General features: G+C 36.8%; 1 protein-coding gene across 1 annotated transcript in view; it reads right to left on the bottom strand.

Moving 5' to 3' along the window:
- Nucleotides 1-24,578, bottom strand: part of LOC150094522 (glycoprotein-N-acetylgalactosamine 3-beta-galactosyltransferase 1-like) — a 146,071-nt gene extending 121,493 nt beyond the window's left edge. Inside the window, exon 1 of the mRNA XM_090411903.1 lies at nucleotides 24,320-24,578. Coding sequence (XP_090268029.1) covers nucleotides 24,320-24,365 — 46 coding nt within the window. The 5' untranslated portion in view covers nucleotides 24,366-24,578. The remainder of the gene's footprint in view (nucleotides 1-24,319) is intronic.
- Nucleotides 24,579-24,815: the final 237 nt, after the last annotated feature.

Here is a 24,815-nt window from a genome sequence, read left to right as displayed (position 1 = left end):
AGCAGTATACAACATTGGTGGAACTGTACTCCAAGAGATTGATGAGGCCAGGGACTTGGGAGTGTTGGTGGATAGGGAGATGAAGTTTAGGGGGCACATTGCAAAAGTAGCTAAATCAGCTCATCAACTCACTTGGTTGTTGAAAAATATCTTAACGAGCAGAGACAAGCAAGTTATTGTACCTCTGTACCGAGCCCTGATAAGACCTCATCTCGTCTACTGTGCCCAGATTTGGTCACCTCGGTTCCTTCTTGATGGGGAGGAGGTGAAGAGGATCCAGAGGCGAGTGACCAAGATGATAGCAGGTCTATGGAATGAACTATATGAGAACAGGTTGAAGATTTGTGGGTTGCAGAAACTAGTAGATAGGCGGAAAAGGGAAGATATGATCGAGACATTCAGACTGCTAAAAGGATTCTATAGGATTAATTCAGAGGATATTTTTGAGATCAGGACTGGTGGTGAGAGAACTAGGGAACACCAATGGAATGGGCAAGAGTGTGGTTAGCAGGGGTGTTAGAGCTGGGTTCTTTACTTTTAGTTGGTAAATGAGTGGAATAAGCTGCCAGAGTCTGTTGTGGGTGCTATGACAGTGAGAGAGTTCAAGGCAAGGTATGACAGATACTGTGAGAATGTCGAATAGTTGTGTGGACATGATGTTTAGGGCCTCCCTCGATGAGTCTAAAGACTCCGTGGAGTAGCCCAAAATAATAATAATAAAAGATTAGCAGAAGTGTAGTATAAGCAGCAGTTAGCTACTGAGGCTACAGGAAATCCCAGGGAGTTCTTTTGATACATGGCTAGTAAAAAATTATTATGGAAAAATAATGGAGAAAAGAGTAGAACGATAAGCACTGCATAGGATGTAACTGAGTTATTTAAGGAGCAATTCATAAAAGGATTTCATTCTTATAAATGTGACATCATGCAGAACTCTAATACAGTGGGAAGGAAGGAGGAGGTACATGAGGAATTGAGGTTTTAAAGGATGTTATAGTGGATGTGGGGTGGGAAGCAGTCAACAATAGCTTTGACACACACCTTTTTAATACAAGTCTTGCACTGGATCAAGTTCCAGCTTGGAAAGAGGACAATTTTTCTAGTTCATAACTTTGATTTATAGACCAATCTGTGTGTTTGGTGTTAGAGTTTAGCCAGGACCAAAATTCATAATTGTGTTGACAATATTTTTTTAATTATAGAAATATAGACTGGAATGATGAGATAGCAACTGGAAGTAAAGAAAATGAGTTTGAGTTTTTGAGGGATAACTACCTCACACAGTATGTAACAAATGGCATACGAGGATTAAGGGTTTTGGATTTGGTCATCTCATCAGAGGATGTAATTATAAATGAGGTGTCAAATCATCCACCAGTTGGTGAGAGTGACCATGAGGTGATTACCTGGGTGGTTGCCAGCAATGCGAGGACCCCTGTAAGAAAAGGGTATATGTGTTACTACAAGGGGGGGGGGTGATTATGAAGAGCTCAGGAGACAGCTTGCGGGTGTAGTAGCGCATGGAATGAGGAGTTAGCTGGAAAAGAGATCAATGCAGCTTGGGGGATTTTCAAAAACTATCTAGCAGATGCAATGTCTAAATGTATTCCAAGGGTGAGAAGGTTAAATAAGGTAGGTGTGAGATGGATGAATAAAGAGACCAAGCATGCGATACAGAGAAAAAGGGCATTGTGGAGGCAGCATAAGAGAAGTGGAAATAACCAATTTCATGAGGGTCTACAAAGACCAGACAAGGAGGGTGACTTGGTTGGTGAGAGTAGCTAAAGAGAGGTATGAACAGCAGTTAGCTAATGAAGCCAAAAAGAATCCTAGGGAGTTCTTTTGATATGTAGCCAGTAAAAGAAAGAATGATTATGGAAGGATGACATTGATTGGAAAAATGGTATAAAGACAGCTGTTGCAGAATGTGTGGTGGAGATACTTAATGAGCAGTTCATAAAGATCTTTCAATCTTATGAATGTGACTTCATGGAGAGATTGAGAGCAGTTGATGATGGGAAAGAGAGACTGACTGTGAGCAACAGGTGTTTGGGGAGTTGAGTAAACTAGATGTAAATAAGGCTGTGGGACTTGATAATATATCACCGTGCATTCTGAAGGAATGTGCCAGGGAGTTGACACCTGCCTTGACATATTTTTTTAATACGAGTCTTGCACTTGGTCAAGTTCCTAAGGAGTGGAAGGAGGGCAAGATTGTGCCACTTAATAAAGGAGGTGATCGAACTCAAGCATCAAACTATAGGCCTATCTGTGTGTCAGGTGTTGTGGTTAAGTTGTTGGAGAAGCTTGTGAGAACTAGGATCCAGAGTTGGATAGACAACAATGGTATAATCTTTGATGGACAGCATGGATTTGCTAAAGGGAGGTCATGTTTTAGTAATCTACTTACTTATTACAATAAAGTGACTGCTTCCTTGGACAGAGGATAAGGATACACAGTAATATACTTGGATTTCGCAAAAGCTTTTGATAGAGTACCTCATGATAAGTTTACAGTCAAACTAGAGCAGATGGGGTTGGATATTAGATTAGTGCATCAGATTGGAGACTGGCTATCTGATAGGTATCAACAAGTTATGTAATGGGGGTGCGATATCCAGGAAAAGGAAAGTCACTAGTGGAGTGCCTCAGGGATCTGTTTTATGGCCATTACTATTTAACGTGTATATTAATGATATTGGCAAAGATTTAGATGGAGATGTTCAGTTGTTTGCAGATGATGCAAAGTTGGGACAAACCATAAAGAGTAGTGAAGATGTTGTGTCCTTGCAAGAAGACTTGAATAAATTGAGTGATTGGGCATGGAAATGGGGATGTGAGTTCAGTGTTGCAAAATGTAAAGTTTTAAAATTTGGAAAACAAAGATGGGATCCAAAATTTATGCTTGGTGAGAATATATTGTTGGAGGTAGAGGAAATAAGAGATATGTGGGTGATAGTGGATAAGGATCTAAAATTTAGGGGACACATCGCCAAAATTGTGCAGACAACACAAAGGCTTCTGGGAATGATGCGGAGGACACTGACATGTAGAAGTAGGGAGATTCTTGTTCCGTTGTATAAAGCTTTGATTAGGCCACACGTGGACTATTGTGCCCAGGTTTGGTCACTGGGTTTTCAGAAGGATGAAGATATTTTGGAAAAGTTCCAAAGGCAACTGACTACGGTCGTTTCTGACCTCTGGAATGTTAAGTATGAGGAAAGATTGAAAAGATGTAATTTGTAGAGTCTGGTGGAGAGGAGGAAGAGGGGAGATATGATAAAGACCTACAAGTTGGTAAGGGGTTGTTATAAGATCAATGGTGGAGCAGTTCTACAGAGAATAGTGGGAGATCAAGGGAGAACCAGAGGTCATCCCTGGAAACTGTATAAATAGGGTGTGAGAGGCAGGTCTTTTTCGTGCAGAGTTGTGAATGATTGCAATGCCTTGCCTGAGAGTGTGGTGTCTGCAAGGAGTTTGAATGTGTTTAAGGCTCAGTATGATGAGATGTGTGTATGATAAAAGGACCTCCCAAATGAGTCTTTGACTCCATGAGGTCTTGTGGTAATAATAATAACAACAATTTCTTTGATGGTTAAGATGGATTTGCTAAAGGAAGATTATGTTTTATCAATCCTGTTACTTATTATCAGAAGGTGACAAATGCATTAGAAATGGTTATGCATACACAGTGGTATATGTAGATTTTGCAAAAGCCTTTCCCCTTAACAAGCTGGTAATTAAATTGGTATGGATGGGAATGGATGGTAGATTTGTGCACAGGATTGGATATTGGCCATTTGATAGGTATCAGTAAGTTGTCTATTATTATTGTTCCGGGCAACTCCAAGGAGTCGACAGATTCATCGAGGGAGGCTCTAACATCATGTCAAGAACAACTATTCGACATTGATACAGTATCTATAATACCTTGCCTTGAACTCATTCACGGTCGTAGCACCCACAACAGACTCTGGAAGCTTATTCCACTCATTCACCTCTCTCCAAGTAAAAAATCTAGTTCTAACACCCTTATCAACCACGCTCTTGCCCAGCTTCCATGCATGGCCCCTAGTCCTCCCACCACCAGTCACATTTTCAAAAATATCTTCTGGATCAATCTTGTGGAAACCCTTCAGTAATTTGAATGTCTCAATCATATCACCCCTCCTTCGCCTATCGTCCAATCTCTGCAACCCACAAATCTTCAACCTATTCTCATAAGGTTCATTCCACAGAAGTTCTATCATCTTGGTCGCTCGTCTCTGGATCCTCTCCACTTCCTTCCCATCACGAAGAAACTATGGTGTGCCCATAACTGGGCACAGTAGTCCAGATGGGGTCTTATCAAGGCTCGATACAGAGGAACAACAACTTGTTTGTCTCTGCATGTTAAAGTATTTTTCAGAAGATAAGTGATTTGATGAGCTGATTTAGTCACTTTTGCAATGTGCCCCATAAACTTCAATTCCCTATCCACCAACACCCCCAAATCCCTGGCCTCATCAATCTCCTGGAGTACAGTTCCACGAATGCAATATACTGCTGCTATTCTTTTCACCCCAAAGTGCATAACCTTACACTTTAGGGTGAAAGTTTAAATTAAATTGACACCCATTTTTCCTAGCCCAGTCCTCCAAATTATCCAAATCATCCTGTAACATTTTGACATCCTGTGCACTCACAATTGCTCTACCCAACTTTGCATCATCATCAAACAAGTGAACACTTCCTCTCAAATCCTTTCCTATATCATTGATGAACAAATTGAAAAGCAGTGGTCCAAGAACAGAGCCCTGCAGCACACCACTAGTCACAAGCCGTCTTTTAGACACCACTCCTGCATAAACCACTCTCTGGTATCTCTCCTTCGACCACCCTCCTATCCATCTCACCAACTCTATATCCATCCCCATCTGCTCCAGTTGACTGATTAAGGTTCCATGTGGTATCCTGTCAAAGGCCTTGGCAAGGTCCAGTAGTATCACTGTAAACCCATTACCCCTATCCAGTTCAGCCATCACTGTGTTATAGAACGTGAGCAAGTTACTGAGGCATGATCTACCCTTCACAAAACCATGTTGTCCCCTATACAATATCCCATTTTCATCTATCGAATCCTGTATTCTTTTCTTGACTAATTTATCTAAGACCTTGACAATGATTCCTGATATGCTAATCGGTCAGTAATTTACAACAGCAGTCTTGGAACCACCTTTATGCAGTGGAACTATTTTCCCCTCTTTCCACCCCCTCCGGACTAACCCAGACCCGAGAGTCAAATTAAACAAAATGGTCAAGGGTACTGACAATTCTTTAGCTGCTTCTCGTACGACACAAGCTGGTATACCATCCAATCCCACCGATGTATTGACATTGAGATTATGCAATAGACTACTCACCTCCCACTTCATTCACCACAATGCCTGTATAATCTACTGGTTAATTCATTTCTGCAATGTCACCACCTGGATGATATATACTTGCAAAGTGCTCACTCAGTAATTCAACTATATCAACTGATTCAGTTACCTCCCTACCATCGGCATTCTTTAAAATCATTCTGCCATGTACATTTTTCCTTTTACTTGCTACATATCTAAAAAATTGTTTAGGATTCTCTTTAGCCTGCATGGCCAATGTTCTTTCGTAATCTTTTTTAGCTTTTCTTACCACACTTGTTACCCTTCTGGCCTGCGCTTTATACAGTTCATGTGCCTGCCGGTCACCTTTCTCCTTAAATTCCCTCCATAGTTGTTTCTTTTTTTGCAGCTCAAGCTTAATGGTGTTATTCATCCATTTAACCCCTACTTGATTTTTTTATTCGGACTCTAGGTATACAGTCAGCCATTGCTTCATGCAAACACTTCTTAACCACCTCCCATGCACTATCAACATCCAGCCCTTGTAGGTTTACATGCCATGGCACTGAACCAATCAAACTCCTAAGCTTGTCATACTTACCAGCCCGATAATTCCACATGTACCCTGTCTTAATTGAAAATTCCACACCTTTAGCCACCTCCCAAGTCAAGACCCTATGATCACTCTCACCAATTGGTGAGAATGTGGTCATATTTGTTACAGCCAAATCCTCAGATGTAATTACTAGGTCAGGCACTCTCTGACCCCTAGTATTTTCCATTATATGCTGTCGCAAATAGTTATCCCTTAATAACCGCATAAAATCCAATTCCTTCCTCCCGTGCGTCTCTCCTCACTCCAATCAATGCGACCATAGTTGAAATCTCCCATAATATTTACCCTCCTTCCACTCATTTCTTCTATTTGCTTGTGCATACTGTCACCACCATCTTTTCCATCACCTGGTCTATAGCAGCACCCAATTGTATATTTAGTTCTGCTAGCCACAATCTCACACCAAATGGCCTCAAATGTGCTCTTTTCTCTATCCTGCAATTCAGCTTCTATTCTCCTTGGCTGTAGCTCATCATCTATCATCAACAATACTCCTCCCTCCATTTTATTCTCCCGGTCATTCCTGAACACACTATACTCATCACATTCAATCCCACTAGCTATATCATCTACAGTCAGCCATGATTCACTAATACCAATAACCTGTGGTCTGGAAGTGCCAACCATGGCCAAAAACTCTTCCTTCTTGTTTCTAATACTCCTAGCATTAGTGTACATGAATTTAAGACCCCCATTAGCCCCAACCCTACTTGATGCATATATTAACTATCCCACTCCGATTTGTTGTCCTTATTCGCTCGGGCATTTTATATTCATTCATATATTCAACTGCCTCCCTAAGGACTGTATATCTACCCCCCCCCCTTAATAAATCTAGTTTCCCTGAATTTGCACATCCACTACATTCAGCAACACTTTCTCAAATCTCCTTACACCGTAATAACCATTCAAATGAAGCCATGCATCTTATATAGATCCTTTCACCCATCAAACTCACTACACACATCCACAAATTCTGCACCACTCGTCATACATAACCCACGCAAAAAGTCATTCGCAATTATGGCCCTCCTTTTAAACATTTCACTGTCATACCGTGGCAAAAGACTAATCATTCTAACTCTCTCACTCTTTTCTTTTGCTACCTCAAACAATTCATTCAGGTCTTCTATCATTTCCATTTTATCTCCTTTCAAATCATTTGTACCTGCCACAACAATCATTTCTTTCACCCTTTCCTTTTGCTCTCTAATAGACTCAGTTACATCCTTTATGGTTGCACCAGGTTGGTACGATTTTGTCAAATCCTCTACTAACGAGTCTCCATACAGCACTCTATCCTTCATTTTGTTCATGTTCACACTCATACGCCTATTTTTCCTGTCATACTTTTTATTATTGGCTGGTTCATTCAGTCGACTTTTGCTCATACGCTCTAGCTGCTGTTTTGCCCTTTGTATCGCACCATTCAACAACGCGATCTCACTCACTGCATCTATCTCATCTTTTTTATTCTCTATAAAACCATTAATACCATCATTCACACTTTCTACATTCGCACTCTCACAATTCTCTGGTACAACCTCGCCGTTTCTTGTCATATCCCTATTTTCTTCATTCTGAAGTTTGACAAAAATATCACACTCACGATCCGAAATACACTTCAATTCCTCATTCTCCCTACATTTTCTACACACATTCACTCCTTTATTATCATCTAAGCACACTCTGACCGCACTCCACAAAGCATACATTTCGTAGATAGTACACTGAATCATCTCCTTTACATTACCGTTCTTGAAAGAAGATGGCGGACCATCATTACTGGCTCTCCATTTCCTTCGTACTGGAGCCATACTAGTAACGTATTTTATCAAATTATAAACACCAAAAACACACAAACAGACGCACTAACAAGGCAAGGCAAACAAAACCATGCAATATTAACGTAAATTTATCAACGATAACTGAAAATAACCCTTATCTCATCAGGAGCTTTCACGAACACTACACACTACGAATCCTCTAGCGGCAACTTCCCGACATAGATTATGTTATAAAACACTTTAGTACACTAACTGCACTAATAAAACTACCATAATATACTAAAATTACACAATTAAATCTAACAAAATATTAATAAATCAACAAAAATCACAAATCTTTCAGGAGCTCTCCGACAGTACGTCCTTTCACCAGCTAGCCTCGACACCAGTATGGAGAAACAATATCTCAGAAAAGTCACTAGTGGTGTTCCTCAAGGGTCTGTTTTGGGGATCTGAATAGTGGTATAAAGTTGTTTTTAAGATGATGCAAAGCTGAGGACTATGAGGAGTAGTGCAGACATTGTGGCTTTGTAAGAGAACTGGAATGCAATGGCTGAATGGGCAAGGGAGTGGGATTATCAGTTCAGTGTTGCAAAGTGTTAGGTTGAAGAAAAAGACAGGATACAGAGATATATAGTTGGTGGTAATATCTTAGAGGAAGTGGAGGAGATTATCTGGGAATCATTGCAGACAAGGACCTACAACTTCAGGGACATATTGCTAAAATTGTGAAGTCAGCACAGCAGATTATGGCAATGTAGTGAAGGACACTGACATGTAGAAGTTTCATTTTGTAAGGTTTTCATCAAGCTGAACATGGATTACTTTGCATAGATTTGATCACTTGGTTTTCAAAAGGATGAAGACATTAAAAAGGGCACAGAGTTGATTGATTAAGGTGGTTTCTAGTATCTGGAATTGTTGAATATGACGATAGATTGAGAAAATGCAATTTCGCAGAGTCTAGTTGATACAAGGAGGGGAAGGGATATGACTGAGACAAGCTGCCAATTGGTTATTAATCAAATGTGCAAGATTTTACATAGAATGGTGAAAGATGGGAGAGAACAAGAGGTCACTGCTGGAAGCTGTATAGTAAGTGTGTGAGCAAGAGGATGAGGAGTATGTGTTTTTGCATGGAAAGTGGTGAGTGATTAGAATGCATTGCCCAAGAGTGTCATGAGTAAGGAGATGGGGAATGTATTTAATGTACAGTGTAATGAACCATGTGTGTGACCAGTGGGATATTTGGTGATAGGTCCTGATTCCATGGAGGTCTGATGATGATAAAATTACTTGATCACTGTGCATCTTTTGCACAAGTTTTAACAGTTGTACCATTCATTCCTGTGACAGCTAGGTTTCAGTTAGTTTTAAGTGTCTTTGAAAGTAAACTTTGTGATCTCTTTTAAGTACTTATAAGTTTTAACTTAGGGAAATTTTCCATTTATGTGAATCAACTGTAGCCTATTTTGCAAACATCAAATTTACACTGAGCCAAACTATACATGACAATTTAACACTTAAGTGTTAAATTGTCATGTATAGTTTGTTAAACACTTAAGTGTTAAACACTTAAGTCTTTCAAGTTTTGTTATGGATAATTATCAGAAGCTATAAAATTCCTGATAGAGATGTGATAATAATAATACATTTTGTTTAAGAAAATGAGTTGTGTTATTGCACAGCAAACATCAAAATGGTTTGAGATAAGGACTACTGGGATTGATTCAACATAATCACTGACTGGTTCAAGAAAAAAAAAGACTTAAAGTATAAAGAAAGGAATAAAATGGAATTACATCATGCTGGAAAATATAATTATGCAGATGAAAGCTTTAATATCACCAAAATACTGATATACAAGAAAAATTAGACACATCATATAAGACAACTGAAAAGTTGAACTTAAACATGATTAGCAAAAAAAAAAAAAAAAAAGTCCCCAGAATAGTATATAGAAATCATTCGAATACTATAATAAAATCTATACAAAGATCTTAAATGGAATTGTTGTAAATACCATATTATTACAGTATCAGAAACATGAAAATTGACAAAGAAAGAGGAAGCCAAATGGCAACAATGCATTTGCACAAAATACTAAAAATATTTTGGCAACAATGTATAACAAATGAGTTATATAAACAGAGCGAAAAAAGTATTAGCGATAGAGAGATGGAAATGGATTGTATAGATACAGAGAATAGACAGAGGAGAAATAATGTTAGCTTTGACATGGATCCTGGAAGGAAAAATGGGAAGGCTTTAAACTAACTTAGTTATATAAACAGAGTTATATAAACAGAAAAGGGAATAACCTGTTGGGATAGATGAAGAGAATTAGTTGTAAAAGACAGGGATAACCAGAGAAGATGAATCTCAGGTTATGAATCCCTTATATAGTAAAACTGCTATGTAATGAGCACTATCTCATTGAGTATGCAAGAAGACTTTAATAATGGTTGAAACTAATTGAACAGTAATCCCTATTCCTATAATAAGACAATACACATGTCCAAAACAAAGTATATACATCTTGGGATGATGGGACAATATAATGCAAAATCAATTGCCTCATTAGTCAAGTAGCATAATTGCTATGTTACTGCACATGCAAACTTTGATAATTACATGATTCCGTGAAGAACAAAAATATGATTTCTTGTCAAAATATAATTACTTTCTAACCCAGCAAAAATCTTGCTATAGGAGAGCTGGGAAATTATTATTTTAAATACAGGAAACTTTTCAGTTGTTACAATAGTACACTTATGAAGTTCTTCTGGTTGTTTTCTACAACGTGGCAGTAACTAATTATCTGTGTTGCAAAACAAAGGGCTGGTTTCCATAATTACAAAAAAATTACATAATTTGCATAAAACCATAACAGAATGCTTAATCATTCTTGCTATTACATAAAATAATAATTACATAATTACATAAAACCATAACAGAATGCTTAATCATTCTTGCTATTATTATTATTAAGGCCTCCATGGAGTCAAAAGACTCATCGTGGAAGATCCTTCCTAAGAAACACAAAGTCTATCAAGACTCATCAATGGGAGGTCCCCCCCCCCTAAGAAACACTAAGTCTATCATACCACTCCTTGACCATTCTCGCTCTCACCACTCCATCAGGCAATGCATTCCATAGTTCAACCACGCTCCATGCAAAGAAACCACTCCTCACCCTCTTGCTCACAGTTTCCTTTCATAACTTCCAGGGATGGCCTCTTGTCATCACTCCTTCCCGCTGTTCAACCAAGCGAAAGAACTCCCCAGTGTCAATCCTGTAACCACCTCTCAACAGTTTAAAAGTCTCAATCATATCACCTCTCCTCCTTCTATCCACCAAACTCTGCAGTCCACATTCCCTCAGCAGATCCTCATAACTATCATTGTACAGTCCTGAAACCATCTTTGTTATCTGCCTTTGTACCCTTTCCACAGTTAATTTATCCCCTTCAAATCCTGGGGACCAAATTTCAGAACAATAGTCCAAGTGTGGTCTGATCAGGGTCTTATACAATGGAATGATAACTGTTTTATCTCTGCAGGTCAGTGTCCTTCTCATTATTGCAGCAATCCTCTGTGTTACCTTCACCACCTTTGCAATATGTCCCCTAAATTTCAGGTTTCTATCCATCATCAACTTCAGATCTCTTGTCTTCCCTATTTCCTCCAGTATAACTCCTCCCACAGAGTATGCAGTGTCCCTTTGATGATTCCCAAACCTCAAGACCTTACATTTTGCTGCATTAAACCAAAACCCCATACATTTGCCCATCTATCTAGCTTATTCAAATCCTCTTGCAGGGCTGCTGCATCTGCACTATTACTAATAATCCTTCCCAGCCAGACTTTCATTGAAAAGCCAGGTCAAAGGCACTGTCAGTTCCCTAGCACACTCTCTCAAAACTCTTGGTGAAATACCATCCAGTCCCACAGCTTTAACATTCAGAGTACTCAGTATTTGAAACACACTCTCCTCCTGTACCTCTAAACCTCGAACCTGCTCTATTCCTCTAGCATTAAAACTGGCTCCTCCAGGATGAAATACTCAGTGTTCATTGAACAATTCTACTATGTCCTCTGCATCAGTCACTCTATTCCCATTTTTATTCCACAATATCATTCTTCTACAGTCATTTCTCTTCCTACTGGCCACATATCTAAAGAATTCCCTAAGATTTTCTTTAGATCTTAGGTCTAATCTCCTCTCATATTCCAGTTTCGTCTTCCTTACCACACTAATCACTCTTCTGGCCTGTGTCTTATACTCTTCATGCATCTTCTCTTCACCTGTCTCCTTATATCTCTTACACAGCCTCTTTTTCACATGCAATTCCTGTTTAATATCATTTGTCATCCACTTTACTCCAAATTGTGTCCTCTTGTTCACTCGTGGTATACAACTTACCATTGCTGCTAACAAATATGCTTTCATACTTTCCCATGCACTAATGAAATCCCGGCCTTCCAATTTCTCCCTCCATGAAACTTCCACAAGTTGACATCTTAGACTATTATAATCGATTGCCTTATAATTCCACATACGTTCCCATCTCTTTGACACTCCTGCATGTCTATTAATTTTCCAAATCAAAATCATATGGGCACTCTCTCCAACTGGTGGGAGAGATGTCATCTCAGTTATTATCAACTCTTCTGATGCTATAACCAAATCCAAAACTCTTGAATCTCTTGTTCCCTCTATTACATGTTGCCTAAGACATTTGTCCCTCAAGAATTCTAGAAATTCCATTCCCTTATTGCTACATGCATCTTGCTCTCCTCCAGTTTATACTACTGTAGTTAAAATCTCCCATAACAATCATTCTTCTTGCACTTGCCAAACTCCTGTCTAAACATTTCCTGGTCCCCACCCTCTGTACTCCTGGGTCTGTAGCAACACCCCACTAAATATCCTGTCTTGCCCACCTCTACCTCACACCATATGCTTTCAAAATCATTACTGTCACTGCCTTCCAAAGTCTCCACTCTTAGAGGACATAGGTCGTCACTTATCATAAGCAGTACTCAACCACCACGTTTCCCTTCCTATCCTGCTGAAAAATGCTGTACCCAGCGACTTCTATTCCTGTTATTATATGCTCTTCTGTCAACCACGTCTCAGTGATCCCAATAATTTTTGGCCAGGCTGATGCTATCTGCACCATCAATTCCTCTCCCTTATTCCAGATACTCCTGGCATTAGTATATAGCATATAAATGCCGCTGTTTCTATACCTAGCATTATCCCCTCTAGACTCCACTGGGCTCAGTGTTACCTGATGTCGTCCCCCTTCTCCCAAGTACCCATTCCCACAGGAGGCCACCCTTGCTACCATCCTCCCTGGGACACACTCATTTTTTCAGAACAGCAATCTCTCCAGATGCCTACGTCCTTCCTCATTCAAATGTAAGTAGTCTCTTGCATACAATTCCTCTCTGTCCTCAAACGCACTCCAAGCATCCACGTATTCCAGTTCTCTCTTGTCACACATTCTAGCTATTATGTCATTCAGTATTACTGCTATTCTTAGCCAAATCCCATTAGCAGCACTAATATTGTTACTATTTACCAGGTGGCCATTGATTGGTTTCATTTACTTCCTGGAATACTGTAGTGAGGTGAATGTCTCCATATACAACAGAGCCTGGATGCACAATTTATATAAAAACATAGTAAGAAAGAAGCACATTTGTAAATTATTGCATTTTATGAGCTTTTTAATATGCTTATTAATTCAGCCAATGTATTCACTTCACTGATTCAGTGTGTGACCATACATGAATTTCTGAGAGTAAGCAGGTGGCAAGCAATAGTAGCACATGTTTGGTAACTGGCCTGGGGAAGCACATGATTAATATTTTTCCAAGACAAAAATCTACCTAGTTATGCTAATGGCTTTCTGGTCACTATAGAAATATATGCAAACATTCAGATTCACTTCCCTTGTCAGTACCTGTTCAGTTAGATGTGAAGTGGTAAAATGGAATTTGTTCCTTATCATTAAACAGATGGGGGGTGATCCTTGGTGAGTAAATTTTTGTTGTGTGGCAAGAAGGGTTATGAATAATCAGTCAATCTCTGCTGTTAAGTACTTATTAATCTAAAAATTAACTCCTTAAAAAGTCAGTGTGCTTTGAGGAGCTCTTTAAATTAAATATACCAGAACCATCCTTGTTTGAAATCACATGGTCACTTTAAAACCATCCAGATTCACTCTTTACATCTGTTCCTGCATATCATCTAAATACTCAATTACTGAAGAACACACTAACAAACAGATATAAGTAAGTTATCATTCCTATTTGTAAAGCCTTGATATGACTACATCTGGATTATTGTGCTGAGGTCTGTCACTTGAATTTCTTGGGGATGTGTGTGTGTGTGTGTGTGTGTGTGTGTGTGTGTGTGTGTGTGAGTGAGTGAGAGAGAAAATACAGGGAAGAGTTGCAAAAATTGGTTGATAATTAAAAAAGAGGGGATAAGATAGAAACATTTTTAAGTTACTTAAAACAAATTCCATAATCTAGTCACTTACCTAGAGGGAATAGGAAAAGAAATCATCCCTGGATAGGTACTAGTGTGTGGGTTAGCAAGTGTGTGAGAATGAGATTTTTCACTTAAGAGTGATTAATGAATGGAATGGGATATCAGAGTCAGCAGTGAATGCTTTGTTAGTAGATTTGAGGAGAGGTACGATAGATGTTGTATGGATAGTCTGGATCTACCATGATGAGTCCTTGGACTCCATATAGATGCCTGTGCAATAATGAATGTCTAATAGTTATTCTCCAAGGTGAATTAATTTTTCATTGATCTGTCTACTACAGGGGATTTCCTATGACCGAGTATTATAACAGTTTTTCTAAACTGCTGTGAACTAGTGACTATTATATTTTTAAAAAAAAATCTTAGAGAAAAAGGTGTACATATTGAAGAAGTAGCTAACATAGTTAAATTACTTTAAGTAATTAGCATTATTTTTTGTTTATTATGTTACTGCTCAATTCTATTGGGACCCTTATACACAACTAAGTCAACTATATAGCTGGCAAGTAACTTAATGCTTCCTAAGTACTTGGCTCACTCCTAAGTACACACACAAACACACATTATTTTATTACATTATATATATCTTTTTTTAAAATGACAGAGATAAAATAGATGAATAAATTGTCACAAAATTGTTTGAGCAATGCGAATAGCAGCTGTCTGGCTCTTTTTCTTTTTTTAATCTTTCTTTAGATCTGTACTCTCCATTTTGGTTCAGTTAGGCATAAATTATAATTGGTCTTCAAAATGCAAGAAGCAGCTATACTCCAATTTGGTCAAAACTCACTGAGTAATCTGGTCAAAACACACACACACTTCCACAGTGACCTGTGGATGTGTGTGTGTGTGTGAGAGAGAGAGAGCATACTTTTTGTTGGAAGACGTGGGGGGGGGAGACTGGCAGGGCCTTGTGATAACTTCCATAATGCTACCTGAACAAAAGGGAAAAAAAATTTTTTTTTTAAAAGTGAGAAGAGATATGTAGTCTTGTCTGAATACACATGAATAGATAAAAGGGGTTATATTGTGGAAGAAATAATAAAACAGCACTGCATTTTAGTGCTATGCAAATAACTTTATGTACAACTACAATTGGATGTGCCTATTTCTTTTAATAAAGAGCATTTTTTGTTTGTTTTTTTAAAAAAAAAAAAATTTTTTTTTAAGTTCTTCTGTGATGGTCTCATATCCCTATTAAAATAATATCTATAAAGAAAATATCATACCAGTAACATTCATGTCAAAGAGTCTAGAATAGAAAACTTCAACATGCATAACAGCTACAGAAATTTAAACATGGAATACATCAGTAAAATACACAATATGCCACTTAAGACCAACCTTTAAGAGTGCAAACATATTCTTGTATCCCATATAAATTAACTGCATTTGTGAAAGTTGCAGTCCTAAGCAAGTGATGCACTGCAATATCACCGTAATTTTAAATCTCCCACTCATTATTTAATAGTAGTTGTAACATAAGTGGGACTTAAATGCAAGAATACTTGGAAGCAGAGGTCCATACAGATAATAAATGAAAAACCTTTGAATTAGTTGATTATGAAAATGTAACATCACATTTGTCTTAGCAAACAAGTAATGTTTAAAGTATTGGAGAAATTAGTAAAATACAGAATTCGTAGTTTTGTTTAGGGTAGGTCTTGCCAAAGTAATTTGCTTGCTTTTCACAATAGTGACAGCTGCGTTGGATAAAGGAAATGGCTACTCACTGATCATGTGCTGGACTTTACAAGTGCATTTGATAGGATTCCACTTGAAAGAAAAAATGTTGCATAAATTGGAGCAATGGGGATGAATACAAAGCTGGCTGACAGATATCACAGAGCAGTGTATGAGAGGCTGAGTCTGGAGGAAAGGAAGGCGATTAGTAATGTACTGACCAAGGGTCAGTACTTAGTCTAGTGCTGTTTAATTTATATATTAATGATATAAGAAATGGCATTTGATAGGATTCCACTTGAAAGAAAAAATGTTGCATAAATTGGAGCAATGGGGATGAATACAAAGCTGGCTGACAGATATCATAGAGCAGTGTATGAGAGGCTGAGTCTGGAGGAAAGGAAGGCGATTAGTAATGTACTGACCAAGGGTCAGTACTTGGTCTAGTGCTGTTTAATTTATATATTAATGATATAAGAAATGGTTTGAGGAGAAATATGCAGTTGTTTGCTGATGATGTAATGGTAAGAAGAGCAATAAACATGAAGATGTAGAGATCTGCACAATAATGACTTAAATAGTGGCAATGTGGATATAAATGGCTGCCAGTTTAATGCGACCCAGTGCAAGGTCACTTTGGGATGAAAAGATTACAAGCTGTGTGGGGGGGGGGAGAACCAGAAAATTGAAAAATAGGGATTTGGGGATGACATGGACAGGGAGTTGAAGTTTTAGAGGACATATTGGAAAAGTGTCCAAAAACAAATGAGTGGTTGTTGAAGAATACAATAACAGCAGGGGATAATAAGGTTAATTACCTTTATAAGACTTTAATAAGGTCACATCTGGTTACTGGATTTCACTGGGATGAAATGGTGGAGAGGATCCAGAGGTGAGTGACCAAGATTGGGACAAATCTATGAAATGCTCCCTGAGAGAACATAATGGTCGATGACTTCAAAAACTACTGATAAAAGGAAAAAGATATTAAAGAGATTTTTATAAGATTTGCACTAACTTCTTTTCAGTACTTGGCATGAAGAGAAAGAACAAGGATCACCTATGTAAATTTATAAGAGTGTAGTTAGCATGGGTGCTAAGCCAATTTTTTTTTTTTTTTGTTCTAGAAGAGAGGTATAATACGTATTGTGTCAATAATGCTTAGTCAGTTTCCTGCAATGAGTGTCTCCATGGAGATGCTGAGACATAAAAATTATTAAATATCATTTAACAGCATATATGAGAGAGAGAGAGTGTGTGTGTCAGTATTTGATATGTTACAAAAACATGGCTATTTTAGTGCTTTGCACTCAGAATCCTTCATCAAGAACTGAGTTAATAACAGAGCAAAATTTCTTGTTATATTCCTCATTAGAAAAGGTTTGGCATTATACCAGATATTTTATGTATGGATACTAGATATTCATGCATAAAAAAATAAAATATTACAAGTAGATACTTTAAAAAAATCTGGGACATGACTTAGCATATGAAGATGAAAAAGACACATTAAAATATCAACTTCTCTTAAAGTAAATGGCATAATAAATAATATATTAAAGCCACTCCTGGTACAAAAAACACCAGAATATATATAAACGTACTGTCTAAACTAATTTTATTATTATATGGAAGTGAAACATGGACCATAAATAAGGAAAGTTTTTCTGCAGAAATGAAATTTCTCAGGAAAACAGCTGAGTATACTAAGTTGGACCATAAAATAAATGAAGAAATTTTATTATTCCTGAATATAGTCAATTAACTACTACATAAGCAAATTATGCTTTGGCTTTTACCCTTAGTTACTTCATTTGCAATTTAAACTAATCCAATCAATCTAAAGAAATGTTGACCTGACTTTGTTTGACAAATGGATAGCAACTCTGCTCTAAACTTATAAGATCTGGTTCAAATCTCACTGTGGCATGAATGTTTGCAAGTGTGTTTAGCAACTAAAAAAAGTACCATGCTTGATTTCTAGATCAGGGCTGGCAGATTATCCAACTTTCAACCTGTCCACAGTGTTCTTATGCTGTAGATTATAAACCATTGTTGGATTGTCATAAAAATAAACTAGTTCTTTAGCGATAAAATATTCATATCTCAGGCAAACTGCATAATCTGCAATGTAAATGTAATTCTTCTCACTCAAAAGTATACCTTTTAAGATGCAGTATAACAACCTAAGAGAACAATTCTGGCATTATAATATTTGTCAGCTTAGGCCATCAGGTACTTAATGTACTTGTTCTCCAAGGCATAGATATAAATTCATCTCCCACCTGAATGATAATATTAGGTAAGAAATTAATTTCATCATCCAATGTTGAAACCATTACCCTGTTTATTGAAGGCCTGAAGAGCTTGATAAATGTTCCACATTTTGTCTTGTAGACTAGGGTTGCCAGATTATGTAAAAATATATTTAAAAAAAAAATTATTTAAAAATAATGGATTTGCTAAAGGGAGATCATGTTTTAGTAATCTACTTATTATAAGAAAGTGACTGCTTCCTTGGAGAACGACACAGTAATATACTTGGATTTCACAAAGGCTTTTGATAGAGTACCTCATAAGTTAAGTCAAACTAGAGCAGATGGGGTTGGATATTAGATTAGTGCATTGGATTGAAGACTGGCTATCTGATAGGTATCAACGAGTTGTGTATGGGGGAGTAATATCAAGGAAAGTCACTAGTGGAATGCCTCAGGGGTCTGTTTTAGGGTCATTACTGTTTAACTTGTATATTAATGATATTGGTGAAGATTTGGATGGAGATATTCAGTTGTTTGCAGATGATGCAAAGTTGGGACGAGCCATGAATATTAGTGAAGATGTAGTGACCTTACAAGAAAACTTGAATAAATTGAGTGATTGGGCATGGAAATGGGGATGAGAGTTCACTGTTGCAAAATGTATAAAATTTGGAAAACAAAGATGGGATCCAAAATTTATGCTTGGTGAAAATATATTGTTGGAGGTGGAGGAAATAAGAGATCTGGGGGTGATAGTGGATAAGGATCTAAAATTTAGGGGACACATAGCCAAAATTGTGAAGACAACACAAAGGCTTCTGGGAATAATGCGGAGGACACTGACATGTAGAAGTAGGGAGATTCTTGTTCCGTTGTATAAGGCTTTGATTAGGCCACACATGGACTATTATGCCCAGATTTGGTCACCTGGTTTTCAGGATTAAGAGATGTTGAAGAGGGTCCAAAGGCGACTGACTAAGGTAGTTTCTGACTTTTGGAATGTTGAGTATGAGGAAAGATTGAGAAGATGTAATTTGCAGAGTCTCGTGGACAGGAAGAAGAGGGGAGACATGATAGAGACCTTCAAATTGGTAAGGGGTTGTTATAGGATCAATGTTGGAGTAGTTCTACAGAAAATAGTGGGAGATCAGGGGAGAACCAGGGGTCATCGCTGGAAACTGTATAAAGAGGGTGTGAGAGGCAGGTTTTTTTCGTGCAGAGTTGTGAATGATTGGAATGCCATGCCTGAGATTGTGGTGTCTGCAAGGAGTTTGAGTGTGTTTAAGACACGGTATGATGAGATGTGTATGTGATAAAAGGACCTCCCAGATGAGTCTTTGACTCCATGAGGTCTTGGGGGTAATATAATAATAACAACAATCCTTAGAACACCACTATTACTAATGTACCATAAGTTTACAATCTCTCATTGGGAGGAGTAACCAAAAAATTCATTTAATTGGAGAACTAAAGCATTTTTGGTAGTTATTTTTTTTTAGTGCATTCATAAATGGCCTGGTTGGCCGAGTGGTTAACATATCCACTCTCCAGCTAAAAGGCTGCAGGTTCGAATCCTGCCGTGGGCATGGATGTTTGTGATTGTCTGTAAAAAAAAAAAAAAAAAAAAAAAAAAAAAAAAAAAAAAAGTGGTGGTGGACAGTAGATGGCATTGGTGTAGATGATGTGGTTGGTGGATGACAGGTGGATAAGGTTGAGAGTTGTAGAGTAGGTGCCCTCCCTCGATGAGTCCTCGACTCCCTGGAGGTGTCGAATAATAATGATAAATGCATTTCACATTTAATTACCAAACATTTAATATAAATTATATATCTTATACACCGTATTTATACAAATATTACAATACAGTAACAGTGGCGATGCCAGTATAATGTAGCTAAGCATGAGGTCTTAAAACTAGGAGATTCAGAGATGTACTACTGGCCTGTGGTAAATTCAAGGCAAGCAATTTAGGTGCAAGATGTGACAAATGTACTTTAAAAGGTATCTTTTTTTTAAGTGAATCCCATCTATGAAAAGTGGTAAATTTATCCAGCATAATTAAAGCAGATTAAAGGTTAGGTAATCTTGCTCTAGATACCAAACAAACTTTTTTTCAAGCTAGTATAGGCTTCCAATAAAGATAGGGATGGTCTCAAACCCGGTGAAGTTCATCCATCACTTAAGACATTCACAGACATCCATGCCTGCAGTGGGATGTCAAACCACAGCCAATTGGTTGGAGAGTGGAATTATTATCCAAAGATGTCCTTAAAGTGTTAAACCATTAAAGGAGGCAAATTCTTCTTTGGATCCTATTTAAATTACTTTGTTTTTTGGATAAATTTTTGTTGTTGAACCATGGGTCTATAATCAATTTTAGATAAACTTATGTCTTATTCTTTTAAAGAAAAACTGAAGGAACTTACTCTGACATTCCTTCAATGTCAGAGCCCGACAGACTGAAGAAGAGATGTTATGATGTGAAACATGAAAATCAATGAGAAGAGCCTATCAGATATAGATATGAGGAAATCCTACATAGAATAACAGGTGGTGGGAGAATAAGAGGTCATTGTCATCACTGAATACTATATGAAAGTCACGTGAGTGAAGAAGTGAAGTAATTTTTTTGCATGTAGAGTAGTGAATTTAGTGATGTACTGCCAGAGTGGGTTGAGTACTAATGCCAAATGTTTTTAATAAGTAACATATGTGGTAACTAGAATTGTGGTAACTAGATTCCAATAGAGATCTGGAAATAATATTAATGTGACATCAAAGTAACTAAATGATTACTCAGTTAAACAAAGAATGATTTTAGTTTTTGTTACTCACTCCCACCCAGAGAGTGGAAGGAGCGAGGGACATTTTTATTCGAGAAAGCGAGTTATTACCGAATCATCATAACGCTAATTATGGATATAGACCATATTGGTCTGTTCCAGTCTCTCATTATCCATGCAATATCCCCTTTTGAGGTCTACCTGGCCTTCTCTTTCCAATTGTTTTATATTTTATTAATTGTTTAGGATATGAGGTGTTGGCCATTTGGTTTATATGTACTATCCAATTTTGTTTGTAATTGCTTAGTTTTTCTTTTATTGATTTTATTTTCATTTCTTTCAAAATATAATTACTTTTTTTGTCTAATAATGTGTCTTTTATCCTTCGCCTATTCTTCACTGCCATATAATAACGTAGGCACTGCTAAAGCGTGTTTCTCTTTGTATTATATCTGGATTGAGTGTTCTATTTATCAAGTCTATAATCTGTATATTTTTGAACTTTTTATTTTATGTCTTTTTCTCCTTCATATGATATTTCACATCCAAGATAGTTGAAAGTATATCTGTTCTATTATTTTATTCAGGGGCTCACATTGGTAAGTATAGGTATGGCAAACCTGAGATATCCAGGCTAGACTATTTTGCTTCCTACAATATACATTTGGTATATTATCTGTAGGCTGGTCTACTCTTTTTTTTTTTCTCTATTCTCTCTTACTTCTTACTCCTTCCCTCTAATGCTATTAAGAGAAATTGAAGGATAAGGAGGGGAGGAGGTGACTCTCAAACTGTAGTTTCCACTATCTACTAAAAAAAAAAAAAGCAAGCCTAGTTGAGATACCTATCTTCATGCTAGTAACTTGACATAGGGAAACATCACTTTCAAGTCTCAAAGAAATCTATCACAGAATATCCAGAGATTTATATCAAAATTACAGGTTTATATATTAAAACAGTACTAAAGCTTACACACAGCATGTTATAAAAAATCATTGTGACTAGATAGGCTTGTCATACATTGCCTGCATGAGAAAGACAAAGGGCGAGATCTAGTCTTGAACAGGAAGGACTTAAGTCTTTATAGAAAGGTCTCAACTAACTCAGAGATGTATGTATTTATGCATGCTAATGATAGTGCCAACCAGTTGGCAAAAAAGAAAAAAAAACTAAGATAAGATGAAAACTTCTTTTAAAGAAATTAAGACTATAAATTAAAAATTCCAACAACAGAAATCTAAGACTGAACAAATGATGAATAGTCCAGATAATGTAATTCTTAAAAATTAACTATCACATAACTTTGACCTGCTGAACTTGTTCGTAATTTAAGTAAAAAAAAATTCATTTGGAAATATGCCAACAATATTTCGTATTCTATTTTAAGGGGGAAGTCACAACTGACTTAGTGTATGTTAGCCAGTAACTGAAACACCAAAAGAACTATCAGAAAAAGATGTTCACATTGAATATTACATGCTGCACAATGTTCTACTGCAACTGATGTTAATCATGCATTTTTTTTTTTTTTTCAACATGGAAATGCTTACTACTGAAGTGTGATGAAATCATGTAAATGATCAAAGGAATAGGAACATCATAGCTGTTTAGTGAAATACGTAATTAAAAAAATGTTACTATATTAGTAAAGAATTAAAGAGGAGGGCAGTGCTCTAAACAGTGGAGGATATTGAGAAGACAGAAGTAAACAACTGCTTTACTTCCACACTATTAATGGAAATTATCATTAACCTACTGATGAAGTGGATCATTTAATTTTATCAAAAATTTGTATACTTAAGAGAGAGCTGTATTCATTGCCATATTAAAATGGCATTTTATATTAAACCCTGTAACAAAAATGGAAATCGTGAAACTTTCATAATTCATCCAAATGGTGGTGGGGGGGGGGGTGACTCAAATTTTTAACACTTAGCTTTGGGCCTTTAAGCATTTAAGTCAATCATACTTTTAATTTCCAGGAAAATACATAGTCAGCCGTCTAAGACAGCAGCATGGATTGTTTCATGATAGTTAGTGATTACAGAAACTTTTCAGATGTGATCCTCCAGTAACATAACTTGTCATTCGTTTTCAACAATGGCTAATCAAATATTTAACTGGCTGTTCAGTACTAATAATGTAAAATGTGATTTAGTTTATTTACTTATTGTGCTTTTCTTTTTTAAATGCTGCTGCAAGCAGAGAAATAGCAAAGGTTCCCATTCCAGTACTAAACTGAGGAGTAAAATTACAGCCTCAATATATAACATAGAAACTATTAAAAGATAGATAACACAGTATAACAGATAATTAAATTTGGATAAATTTTTTTCTGTTCTATTGCAAGTGCAAAAATTCTTTGTTATATATATATTGAATTTCAAGATTAGAAATAATACTGTGTAGCGAAAACTGTTTACTAATAAGTTGACACAGTTGCTACTGTAATGTCACAAAGATAAGTTTTCCTCAAATGCCAAAACATCAGGAACAACTGTTCAAGTAATAGGTGTAATCCACGTTCAACTTGTAACTGTTATAATAATAATTGAAAAATGTGAATATTCAGTTAAAATGCATTCTAAGCAGAGGGGTGTTTTTAGATTTATGCTCAAAGCGGCTAATGATAGGCCAGTGATGTCTTGAAAGATTATTTCACCCAGGTATTGGATCTGATTTTCCTTAGTGTGAAGTGAGAAGTAAAAGATCATTATCCGCTCTATGTACAATTTTTTTTAAAATTCAACTCGGCTATGCACAGCTGCATTTGTAGTTTATTCATCACTTTTTATGCTTAAGACAGAACCGTAACTTCGTTACGAATAAATATACATATCCTCGACGAGTCTGACTTCAGGAGAGTTGATAATAATAATAACATATATAAAAATGAAAAAATATATATATAAATATCCAAAATTACTTTGTTTATATCCTCTGAGTTAAAAAAGAAAATCGTTTTGTTTATAAGAATTCCTCTTTGTTAAGTCAATCTACGATATACCCAACATCTTTAAAAAAAAAAAAAAAAAATGTATTATATCATAAAAGTAAAATTGTATCATAAGATGCTATCAGGATTCATTGAGATGTAACCCATGTACATTTAAATTTTATATCCCTGCACGTGTTGTATTTTTCATTGTTACATTTCGGAGCACACAAACTCCGCAGAATAGTGTTTGCATTTATTCCATTTATAATTCATTAGATGTATTCTATAGGGTGTTAACTTAAGAGAAACGACCTGTTACTTACCGAGATTCATTACAAATAATGGGTTCTCGCTGAAAATTAACAGCATTCAGACCACACAAACACAACAAAACAGTTACATCTGGCATTGCTTGCACGTGAATGCATCCACAGAATATGATTATCACACCATCACACGGATAATAAAGTTAGAAGTCAAATGCTGACACTTGTAAATGTGTTATTTACTAGCTGAATGATATCTGTTACAAGAAGTGCTTTCTCTTGAAAACGTTCCGCGATACACAAAAATGACCTAACACACACCTCCACAACTTACACACTGCTGATAAGCTCTTATATATCTGTTTAGTAGAGCGATGCCTCCGCCCTCTAGTAGAGACGAACCGTTTCAAATTAGTTTGTATTTAATTCCATTTTATATTAATTCTCTCTGACGCTATGCTTCATCATGGCGATGAAGCAAGATTCTCTACATAGGAGGAGTTTGGATATGGATAGATATGTCTTGTATAATAATTAAGATGCATTACGAATA

The sequence above is a fragment of the Typopeltis vanoorti genome, chromosome 22 (assembly GCF_054136105.1).
Source record: "Typopeltis vanoorti isolate ZY-2024b chromosome 22, IOZ_Tvanoo_1.0, whole genome shotgun sequence".
Lineage (NCBI taxonomy): Eukaryota > Metazoa > Arthropoda > Arachnida > Uropygi > Thelyphonidae > Typopeltis > Typopeltis vanoorti.
This window is presented reverse-complemented; position numbering and strand designations above follow the sequence as displayed.